Source organism: Magallana gigas, chromosome 9 (assembly GCF_963853765.1).
Source record: "Magallana gigas chromosome 9, xbMagGiga1.1, whole genome shotgun sequence".
NCBI lineage: Eukaryota > Metazoa > Mollusca > Bivalvia > Ostreida > Ostreidae > Magallana > Magallana gigas.
In genome coordinates, this window is record NC_088861.1 from 3,264,978 (window position 1) to 3,277,046 (window position 12,069).

The 12,069-nt window shown below is 33.3% G+C and overlaps 1 protein-coding gene across 4 annotated transcripts; it reads left to right on the forward strand.

Annotated features, from left to right (window-relative positions):
- Positions 1 to 73: 73 nt before the first annotated feature.
- On the forward strand, positions 74 to 8,623 carry LOC117691250 (uncharacterized). Of its 4 annotated transcripts, none has more exons than XM_034476895.2 (7): positions 74 to 861; positions 2,250 to 2,297; positions 2,493 to 2,849; positions 3,403 to 4,689; positions 5,330 to 5,405; positions 5,717 to 5,752; positions 6,926 to 7,067. In XM_034476895.2, exons 1-6 carry the CDS (start codon positions 819 to 821, stop codon positions 5,745 to 5,747), a joined length of 1,842 nt encoding a protein of 613 aa, XP_034332786.2. In that variant the 5' UTR covers positions 74 to 818; the 3' UTR covers positions 5,748 to 5,752; positions 6,926 to 7,067. The 4 variants fall into 4 exon arrangements, with proteins under 4 accessions (XP_034332786.2, XP_065927359.1, XP_034332785.2 ...); XM_066071287.1 differs by lacking the exon at positions 5,717 to 5,752 and adding an exon at positions 6,148 to 6,184 and having other exon boundaries at positions 6,926 to 7,061; XM_034476894.2 differs by having other exon boundaries at positions 77 to 861; positions 5,714 to 5,752.
- The last annotated feature ends 3,446 nt before the right edge of the window (positions 8,624 to 12,069 follow it).

The following is a 12,069-nucleotide window of genomic DNA, read 5'->3' on the forward strand; positions in this document are numbered from 1 at the left end:
GTCTCATTTTCTATAATTAATGATTACATTATAGTCAATAAGTATTTTAAAAGATATATCAAATCAATTATAACATCACAGTGGATCACGCACCAAAAAGACACTAAAATCAATTACTAGATCTTAAACTTGAATATTTTACTATTTCGACGTTAAAGGACCTACATGTAAATAGTGTAAATGTGTATTGTCCTTACATTGAAATCGTTAAGTACAATAGGTCCTTATGCCCTAATTAAAGGACATTAATCGGCGAGTACTTAATAGTTAAATGAAACCGACTGGAAAGGTGCTCCTTCGTCAACCGTCCGTTAATCTCATTCACAATTAATCTCCGTGTTTGCGCGGAAAAGAGGTTAATCAGCGTTTTATTTATTATATATTTGGGGCATTTTAAATATTTAAATGTATGTTAAGTTGTGGACCATGAAATAAGTGTCTATAAGAACGGACCGGCAAATTCCGATCGGGCCGATTGTGTCTTTGTTCAGATCGATGGTTGTAGAGAATGCGCTTATCGAAGAAAGGAACCAGTATGTAGATTTGACGTCTATTGTTTCGAACAGATCTTCTCTATTGCAAAGGACCAACACTTGCTGTTTAAATAATCCGCCGTGTTAATTCTGAAATCAAATACGGATCAGTCATAATGCACACCCCTCTGAGCTAGAAAGGGAGTAATGAATGTACGCACCCCGATACGACCAGCGCTGTTTGAGGCTCGAATGACAATTTTGCTGGAATGATTTTTTAACAACGTTTAGGAATTTAAAAAAAAACCATTTTGTGATTATCAAAGCCGTGATATATAAAAAAGGATGGAGCTGTTAGTCGCTTTGATTTTCCTATATTTCACAAAAGGTAAGGAATGAAACACTATATTCGTGAATTGATGAAATGCAAAATTTCCGACTTATGGCTAATACAGTGGACGGCCGATCAGTTCCGTCGAAATCAATAACAAACCTAAAATCGATGCTCCAAACCGGTTTCTACCTTGCCTTAATGAGCCTTTATTGATTTATATCAACACCATATCCAAGTTTTAGAGTTCTTGTATTAATAGTAAAACAGACATTAATAATTCAATTTGTCAAAGTCTTGCAAAAGCACTTGCATGCAATATCAATTTATTGTTTTTAGAGCATCGTTCTCTTAAATTCTATTTCATAACAGTTAGAAGAATATTTACTTTTGAAAATACATGTAAAAGTGTGTCAGATTCTATAAACGAAAACTCACAAAATGCAGCATTCATTATTTGAAAAATTCATGTATAAATAGCTGTTCGCCATGAATAAAATTAGCTCTTAAACTTTGTGCCAACTCGCTATGAATGAAATATTTGATTTTGAGGTCTTCGGCCAAATTTACAATGGCGCACCTCTCGAAATTTAAAAACCAAATACTCTTTGAGTAACACAACAATGGGTGTCATTAAAGAAACACGCAAACAGTTTGCTTCTTACGCTGTGAATATGTAAACCATCTTTGGCGAACAATGTTGAACTCCGTCAAATTGTAAATCACGAAAATGACTCTATCCTATTTCCAACTCTTTGAGGGTACCAGAACACCAATTCATCGGACCAAACCATGCTTCAGTTTTCACAGGGGTACTGTTGTAATGGCCTGTGTATATGTCATTTGCGACAAATAAGAAGTTATTTACTGAGTAAACACTTTTTCAATGCATTTCAGAGGCGTCTTTGAAATCCTTAAAACCTTTCAATTTGGATTCGACAGACATTTACTTGTTTGGGAATACGATCTGGTAACTTCGCGGATATCTAAAAGAGAAAAATGTCTTCTTTATGATTTTTTCATTGTAATATTTTTAGCATCTCCCTGATCAAAAAAGTTCAGACTACCATACCTAATAATTGTCATTGTTTCATTATTATAATCAAAGTACTGAAAATCCCAGAAAACACCAACTAGCATGATTCGTAATTATACTGTTGTTTGCCTCTGGTTAACGTTCAGGTCATGCTTTGATATAGATTCATCATAGCATTATATGTTTTGGAACAAAAATTATTTGAATCATGTTGTATTGACTGCCTCTTAGAAAATATGTTGTCAGTTTTTAAGCCAATTTGTAGTACTAGTATTAGAGCGTACAATCATCCATTACGATAACTCAAAATCAATATTATCGGCATTGTTAAAAAAACAAGAAAACTTATATTTATCAATAAGCAATGGATTGGGCAGTAAGTAACGTATCTCTAAATGGCTGTTTACAGGTGCTGCTCAACTTTCGTTTTGCGCACAGTCTTCTTCGCCTATTCCAGGTAGGATAAAAAACTTGTAGTTATGCAAACGAAAGTAACAATAACAATTCATTGTATTATTCTTCATCAAATTTGTTATTTCAAATGGTAATCATAAATATGATATTCATATCATTAAAATGAGACAAATACAAGATACCGAACTGTGCTCATGTACGATAATTATACGTTGCAACATTGGTATATTTTTAACAGTGGCTACCATGTGCAAACCGACTACCGTTATCGGTAACCACGTGGTGATTGACGTCACTGAAGCAGAGGAGAGAATGGTGGATGGTATTAATGCTTGCACCTGTTACCTCACCCCTGTTATAACCAAAGAGAAAGCTAGACTTTACGTACTCAAACAGAGTTCTCTGGAACCTGGTTATAATGGCTGTGGATCTAGAATCGATGTTATCATCGACAGTACGCAAGAATCTGGAGTGATTCGAAATGTCTGTTTTTTGAACGGAAATGTAGAGCTACAAAATAACACTATTGGAAATATCTCGTTTGTGAAAGAGTTCTATCCACACGACGACAGATACTGTATCGGGCTACGATCAGGTAAATTTATTATATATTTTGTGTTTTTTCAAAATGTCTTAAATATCTATGACTGTGTTTTGTTAAGCAAAGACTCTCCCCGGCGTAGTATATCCCTCAAGAAAAACGGGTATCTGAGTTTATCAACCTAAGCAAAAGTTTACTGAAAATCAATTTCCCTTATGCAGTTAAAAATTTGCAATGTAAAAACTTAAATGTGACATGTATTACATCTGCAACTCCACAACTTTTTCATGAACATGTTAAGAATTCATAGCATTATTAATAATATCATTTCCTAATACCTTCAATTGATGTTATTTTAGACTTCCGATCAAATTTCAAGACTGTTTATTTGTTTGTGATTACCAAAACACGGTATAAGCATGATTATAGACAATTAATTAGCAAGGAAGAGGAATATCAACCTGATACTAGCTTTTCTTGGGGGAGTGTAGTAGGGTTATATGACTCAGTGATGTAAAGAAAAAAATATATGTTGAGGAATATTCTCTGTTGTTGCACAATTAAATGAATTATAATAAGCTTTCAATATCATTTCACTTCCACGTAGATGATTCGGGTGCCACGTTACAGGTGCAGTGCTTTGCACCAGGAGAGGAAGCACCGTTCCCAACACGACCCCCCTCTACAACGGGCTCAACGTCTCCTCTTCCCACAGATCCCATTACCACCCCGGTTACCAGTGCATCAACACCACCGGTGACCACCGCAAAATATACCACTGCCGCGCCGCCACCTCCTACCACGTCAACTGAAGAAACCACACAATTTACCACAGCGAGGGCAACAACGCCCAATCCTACAACAGTTGCACCAATTACGACGAAAACTTCCGACCAAACTACAACACATGAGGCATTTACAACAGAAGCTGTATCCATGACCTCTAGGTCAGAGGCAATTACAACTAAATTGCCTTCAAGTACAACGGTAAACACACCTTCATCAACTTTATCACCAGATACCACCCCCAAAACAACAACCCAGTCCTCTGTTACATCAGAAAAACGCGAAGAAACACACAGTACACAGTCACAGATTACCACAACAACTGCTGATGTTTTAACGACTGATTCAGCGACAAGTTCAGCGTTAATTGTTTCAACATCAGAACAAACAAGTACATCAACAATAACAACAACAAGATCGCTACCGATAACGACAACATTAATTGAAGCTCCAACACCATCACCATCAACCACTGAAACTACGACTACATCATCTAAACTAACAACGCCGGAGCCAACTACATCGATGAAAACAACAACATTTTCACCAACAACTACATCGACAAAATCTACAACAGCATCACCATCAGCATCAGAACCATCAACAACCACGTCAATCGAAACAACACCATCGCCAACAACAACTACATCCATTAAAACAACAATTATAACACCACCACCAACTACATTGATAAAAACAACATCATCACCAGCAACAACATCTACGCCATCAACAACAACATCTATTAAATCAACTTCATCTTCACCGCCCATAACTACATCTACCATTATATCAATCATACAATCAACAACAACAACTACATCGATGAAAACAACATCACAACCAACACAAACACCAACGACAACTTCATCAATCAATACAACACTATCGACTTCCTCAGCTGCAACAACTCCAATGACAACAACAACAGAAAAATCTGTAACAACAAATCCAGCTGATACTGAGGCTCCAATCTCGTCTTCATCTCCTGTTGTAACGAGTACGGCACAAGCTGTCACAACATCTCGGCCCGACACCACAGCTTCTTCTAATGCAACACAAAGTCCCAACCAAGGGTCGCCGGAAAAGGCAGACGACGGAGTGCCTTGTAAGTCTTTTGATTCCCTTGTGATTTTTTGCCTACACATATTTTGTCTCCATATACTAGTACATGCAACACGCATGTATACCCGTTCATGCCTTGGTCATTTTATCTGTTGGAATGAAGATACAACATGATTTACATGAAAGAATCAAACATTCACACTGGTGTAAATTTGCATTCTATTCCATATTTGGCAACAATATTTCGACTTTATGAATATTAACAAAGTATTGCAAATGAATATCAATCCTTTCTTTAGGTACTAAATAATATCAATCATTTTAACGTGAAGTTTTCCATTCCATTGTATTTTGCATAGCGGAAATGTAATCTTCAATGAAGCAATTATATCAGTAAACATGTCGAAATGTGTACTGTGGAATCATTTAAATCCGTGGTGGGGGGGGGGGGGGGGGCAATTTTCATATATTGTCGGTTTTATGGATGCGTTGGTTTTCAGTTTCAGTAAAAAAACTAACTCTTTCAAAACAAATTTTCGTCGAGGATGTAAATTCGTTGTAGAGCCGAGGACTACCCACGAATACCACGAAAATTAAGCCATCACGAATTCTAATATTTCCATAGTATTTCTTTCACCATTATAATCAGATCAATGATACAATTATTGCTATATTTTTTCCAGTATCCATCATCATTCCTGTAGCAGTGGGCGGGGTCGTGCTTCTTGTCGTCATTGTAGCTGTGTCCGTTTGTATCAGGTAAGTCCAATCACAAGAAAGGCCAAAGAAAGTAGAAAAATATTGTACTATTACTTTAGAATTTTTAATGTACCACGCATTTAACTGTTTATTACTTCAATAATTCAAACGTAAATAAACATGGGTCACACAATGAATTTAACCAATAAACTAATTCAATCGATGTCTAAGGTATTTGTAATTTGCATAATTATGTATGTACTAGTTTGATAATGACAGTCATATAAGGTATTAATAGTAGGCCTATGTGCTTTTTTTTAAAAATTAAAGTAAGCCAATGTTTAAGATGTTTATTTTCTATAATATAGCAGGAAACAGAGGAACAGAAAGTACATGCTATAGGAGTGGTAAATGTTAACTATTATAGTTACACGGGGATATTTGGGTTTTAACTGTGTGCCGCGAAAATCACCATTCTGCTACACTTAATGATTAATTGCGCAGCTTTACTTTTATTTATAGCTAGTTTTATAATTTCTTTTCTGTTTAATTTATTATGAAATAATTTCTTTAAAAACCCAACAAATAATAATTATACAGGTAAGATAACAGTTAATTAGAAACATATACGTTGCATCAACATGTAGGCATTAGCTTTGTGTATCATTTGAAAAAGTCTTACGCAATGTAATTTTTTATCTAAGAACTCATACTGCCTTTCCTTATATTAGCAGACATGAGCTCACATCTAGTTTAAAGTGTAATTGTAGGCCTCAATTTATGCCGTATTCATTTCTTTCAGATTACGCAGATAATGTTTCATTTCCTCAAAATTTATGGTAAATCTAGGCGAATTTTTTTTATGTTTTAACCCAGAACATGTTTCGTTCTAAAACATGTATATCTATTACCTTTAATTGTTGGCACAGTCTAGAATGTTTTCAGATTAAAAACAAACTTGTATTGCCTGACAAGACAGTTAAAAGAGTTTCTTTTCCCCTCTGTCTGTCTTTTTCTCTGTTAATGTGTGACCCACCATAGCCATTATAACCAGCAAATGATAGCAACAATCGTTCCTACAAGACCAGGATGTGTTTGCACCGTCTAATTGCGTAATAACAGGCTCACATTCTGTGTCGTCCAGGAATTTTTCTAAAACTATTAATTCTGTCGTGAAATACTCGGTTTGCCTCGAGAAATCGTTTTTTTTTTACTATTAGCACATCCATTTCACTTCATCTAGGCCTAGTTTAATTCTTCATTATATCAGGACGTTGTCATTTTTTCTTTTCTTTTTCACTAAGAAGGTATTCGTTAAGGTTTTGGGGAAGGGTTTTTTTTTGGTATAATCAATTACAATCGTTTTGTTCAACGTGACTTTTTAAAATCATTTTCAATACCATTTGAATTACGTATAAGGTAAAATAACAATCATTCCTGAAATTATTGCCTTTTTGTATTCACAATGAAGTTTTCAAAATGCAGTAAAGTTAACGAGCTAAAATATACATGGACAGATCATAATTGCATTTTATAATAACATTAGATTTTTCAATTATTTCAAATGCAATTAATTTCAGGCGCGGCAGCAGGGGTGGGGAAACACTTATTGGAATGGCAGAACGGCAGATAAACGACAAATCAACGTACGACAACCCGACATACGAGGACTTCTGGTACTCCAACAACGTCACAGAAAAGGATGTAGACACGGACTCCATGATGCAGGAAAAAGACCGAGCCGACAGTACGGAAGATGTAAATCCGGAAAACGAGGAACAGGGAGTAGAAGTGAGTCAAGTGAAAGTAGACGGTGATACTTGGACACACTTATGACGAAGTGGAAACTTCTAGTCCCCTGTGCCAAATAGCCATTTCATTTGCAATATCCAGAATATGCCTTGTGTTTCGTGCAAATAAGAACTGCTGAAAAAACATGAATGTATGTCAGATTTTCAGTTTTTTATTAATATGAACCATATCATTATAAAGAAAGCATGATTCTTTCATTCATCATATTTGTATTGTTTTATGTCAACTTAACCTTGTGGAGTTAAAGTGTAGTGTATAAAATATGATATGAATATATATGATGATTTAATGTGTATACAAATACTGTTTTATATATATCTCTCGTTAAACAAAGTACATGGTACCAGTATTTTATTTACATGTAATAGTATTGTACATGTTTCAGAACCATCGAATATCAAAGTTCAGTTAAGTTTAATGGTGGCAGAAACATGGTCTTAATGGTATACATGAAACTAAATATTATTTAGTGAAAGTTATAAAATGAGAATTTTTAAGGATTTCTTATTGCAAAAGACGGCATTATGAACAATTCTATGTCATGTTATCAGTAATACTTATTTCAATACAAATGACATCTTTAGATTAATACATGTTATCTGTTAAAAGAAATATTCGAATAGTAATGCATGAAATATACTATTCGAAACGATACCAATTCTTTAAGAGAAATGTGTCAATGTATTTGATATGACATGCAGATTATGCATCACTGTCCAATAATTGTGTTTCAACTTTGTTGATTTACATTATATTTCATTGTTTTTACCATTCAGCAGTTATATCATGCATTGAATTTGACCAATCGATCTTCATTGCCATGCGTTACCGTGTGTGTATATATCCATTAATGACTTGACTGTCTCATCAGTAATCTCCCTTAAGACTAATTGTTTTGAGGGTATGTCGGAGAGATTAATGGGGACAGCATTACACAATGGAGACGTTTTTCATTATATTGCAGCGAGGTTTGTGATTATCTGCCAGGAAGTTGCGGAAAATAGATCAACAATATCCGTGAAAACATGTGTCATTAGCTAAAGGGTTGATAGAGTTATTTAATATTCTGCTATCAGATATTGTATGATCTTTAATTACAGTTAAATCAGGCCAACTCATATTATTTATTTTGTTGAACATTATATAATATATCTTTTTATAAACTATTGAAATGTAAAATCCAAACATATGTATATATTTTTATGTCTATTACTTCGAGTTATTCATGTACATGTACATACAACTCACAATTTTCACGTTCTATTATTTATATTTAAGTAACATTAAGCGATCGCGCAGCATTAACCTCCATTTTTATAACTCCCTAGTCACTTTGTTTTGAATTGTGTGATAATGTAATTGTGTCATATATTTGTATGAACTATTGGTTTGTTTGAACAAAAATATAATGGGAGAAAGTAATTGATTTTATTAATTGTATGCGGGATGAATAAAGTACACAAATAAACTCCACGACTTTTTTTTCTGACTTTTGCTTTTGACCTCACCTGTATGGCATGCAGGTAATCCATCTTCATTGAAACCCATAAATCTTTGTTGCAATTTTATCGGTCCTACAACTGGTACATTCTGAATGCATACCTCCTCCAAAGCCCCGGGGGTGGAGCAATAGGCTGACCCCTCATTAATTTGGTAATGCGCGGACTGAGTCAGTGTTTTTTTTTTTCTATTTCTATCAATTTTCGGTGCGTTTCCTTGAGTCTTCTTTACCAATATATATAGGTGTATTCCCTAAATGTTGTCATGAAAACGTGAGAATATTAATGGTCAACACTCCTGCGCTAATTGTAACATTGTATTACATGAAATATATATGTGTGGCCGCACCATTTAGATTTAAGATATTACCTACCAGTTTGTGGCGATGGTGCAAACAAAGATAAGCATTCTCTATTTAAAAATGAAATGTGTATAACATTGCCATTACAAAACTTTGTATTTTAGTTTGGTAAATAATAATTTTAAAAAAATCAAATTAAAGTTATTTATCTTTCTTCAAAAAGCTTGAGAAGCAGTACTGAATAAAGCATAATATGCCCAGGTAAGGAGAATCTAAAAATAAAAAAAAAGTTTTATTGATAAACTTAAAAAAACCACAAGAAGAGATAACACTGGAACCATTTTTGCATTTCATGCGTTTTATTGGAAAGAATTGTGTTAATGACAAAACAAAAGACGAATTGGCATAAAAGATAAAAAAAAAAAATCCCCCGAGATTTATGGGAACTCTACTGGTGGTCCAAGATGCGGCAATATAGGACAGAATAAAAAAAAAGGCACGAGCCCGTTAATTTTTTTTCTTTTAAATGTATAATCTAAATCAGAATTATTCTATTTTGACATGCAAACAGTTTTTGTCACAAAGCAAGGGAGTTTAACGTCACAAACTGTCTCAGATTGCTTGGGCTGGCATGCATATCTTTTTGCGCGCTCTGTGCATTTTGAAAATTATTACTTTTAGGGCTGGATGAATTAAATTCATGTTAAAAGCACACAAAGAAAAGTTGCTACTACATATGATGACATTATGTTATATATTCCATCGAGTGACAATTATTAGGAACTAGAATACCAAATTTCAGTCTTTTGACCAAACTGTGATTATCCGTAAAAAGCAGGACATTTATCACGATTAGCATTTGATCTGTCCAAAAATGCGAGCAAATTATATGTATAATTGGAATTCAATTACAATAGTATTTGGTTCAATTTTTTTTTTTCAAAAATTCCATGGTAAACAATTCTCTAGATTTTACTAGCTTTCATGCAAAATCTTGAACAGTAAATACGTGCAGTTACTCATGTGGAGTGAAACATTCCTTGTATAAGAAAGGGCTTGGACAAATGTAGTTTGTCAACCATTCAAAAGTATGTTTCGAAAATAAACACATGGTTCACACATCAAACATTGCACAATGTTCAGAGCTTGTTGCAAAATAGAGTTTGGAAACAATGTTTATATAACATTGCCTCGTACATCAGATTCCATGCTAAATTTTGGGCTGGTCCTCCATCTACATAGGAACAGACCTGAATGATTTGTCAAAAACATCATTAACTTGCTGTGTTGTGGTACCTTTCACCGCAAAATAACTTAGTATCCGTAGTCAAACACCCTCGGCTTTTACTTACTCTGTGAGGAGTCCGTATGGTCAATTAACCCATCACATTTTCTGGTACCCTTTTTCAAATATGATTATTTCATCCATAAATTACTTTTTAGTGAACTAAATTCCATGTAAAGCTCTGAAAGTTCAACATTTTCCTATATCTTTTAAAATACACGCAGGTCTTCTTCTTTGGAAGATTAATAAAGTCTTAAGTGGCCACGACCATGCAACCTTCTTAAACAACCCGAACTATCTAAAACCAATAATATCACAAAGTGAAATCGCTATAAGAGTTTCTTATATATTTTTGTTAAATCATAATTATGCTTGTAGCATGTCTTTCCGTTACATAATATGCATATTTATCAGTAAATTAACCACCAGGATTTTGTAAATACATGTTTGAATGTATCACTAATGTTGAAATTTTTTTAATTTACTGGTTGGCATTAAATACAAAATTTACAACTATTAAATTCTGTATTTACTGCCAAAACATGACAGATATATCGCTTTAAAACTGTATCTCTAATTTCCCCGATTGTTTATATCGCATATATATATATATATATATATATATATATATATATATATATATATATATATATATATATATATATATATATATATATATATATATATATATATATATATATACACACACCCTGTATCCAATCGTGTATTTATACTATCACAATAATCACTTTCATGTATATGAGAAAAATCTCGAAATGATAGAGATAAAGATTGGAAAAAAAAATGTGCATGTATGTCTAATTGATTCATATTAAGTATATCATTTGATAAATAAATTTAAAGTAAAAAAGAAATTGTGTTTACATGTTGCCTAAGGATAAATCTGTTATGTTTTCTGTTAAAATCAAAATTATATTATATTAATGCTATTATAATAGGAAATGTTAGGCTAATAATGTATAATTATTTATATAAAGAGACACATCATTAATTGATAATGATGTACATGTATTTATGTAAAAAGAAACATTGAATGCAATGGTTACATTGTAACATTTAAAGGGGCATGGTCACGATTTTGGTCAAAAATTATTTTTCCGATTTTAACATTCACAATGCTTCAGAAAGGCATTTTTAATAGGCAACCGAAATTTGAGTGTCATTTGTTGAGTTATAAGCGAGTTACAGAGCTTGAAATTCTTCGCTATGTAAACAAAGCGTTTGTTTACATTTTGAACTTTGAAGTAAAAATTTCAGTTTTAAACTTAAAACGAATGTGTTAAACGTTAGGAACTGTTTATCCATGCCTAAAATAAATAAAAAGATAGACAAATAAGCTGGAAAAAGATTTTTTACTGGTATATTGAACCTATGTAAACAAAAACAGGGCACGAGCCTTGTTTACATGACGAAAAATTGTGAGCCCTTTATCTTGCTTATAACTCTAAGAATCACTCTCAAATTTTATTTGATTATTAGAAATACCTTATTGAAGCATTGTAAACAATAGAAATCGAAAAATAAAATTTGACCAAAATCGTGACCATGCATGCCCCTTTAAAATATCTAATAGTTTCTATATGATCAGATATTTTAAGTAGGAATATCTGTATATATACACAATTTATTTTATGCAAAACGATACACTTGTTAAAACATATTCCATGCTATTAAAATCAAATCTGAGACCATATTATGAAAAAGATGAAAAGAGGACAACCTTAATTCTGGCAATAAAAGAACCGTTAGGGAGTAATCGTTTCTCCTTCTGATGCTTCAGACGGACAGACAGGGTCTGACAGCGA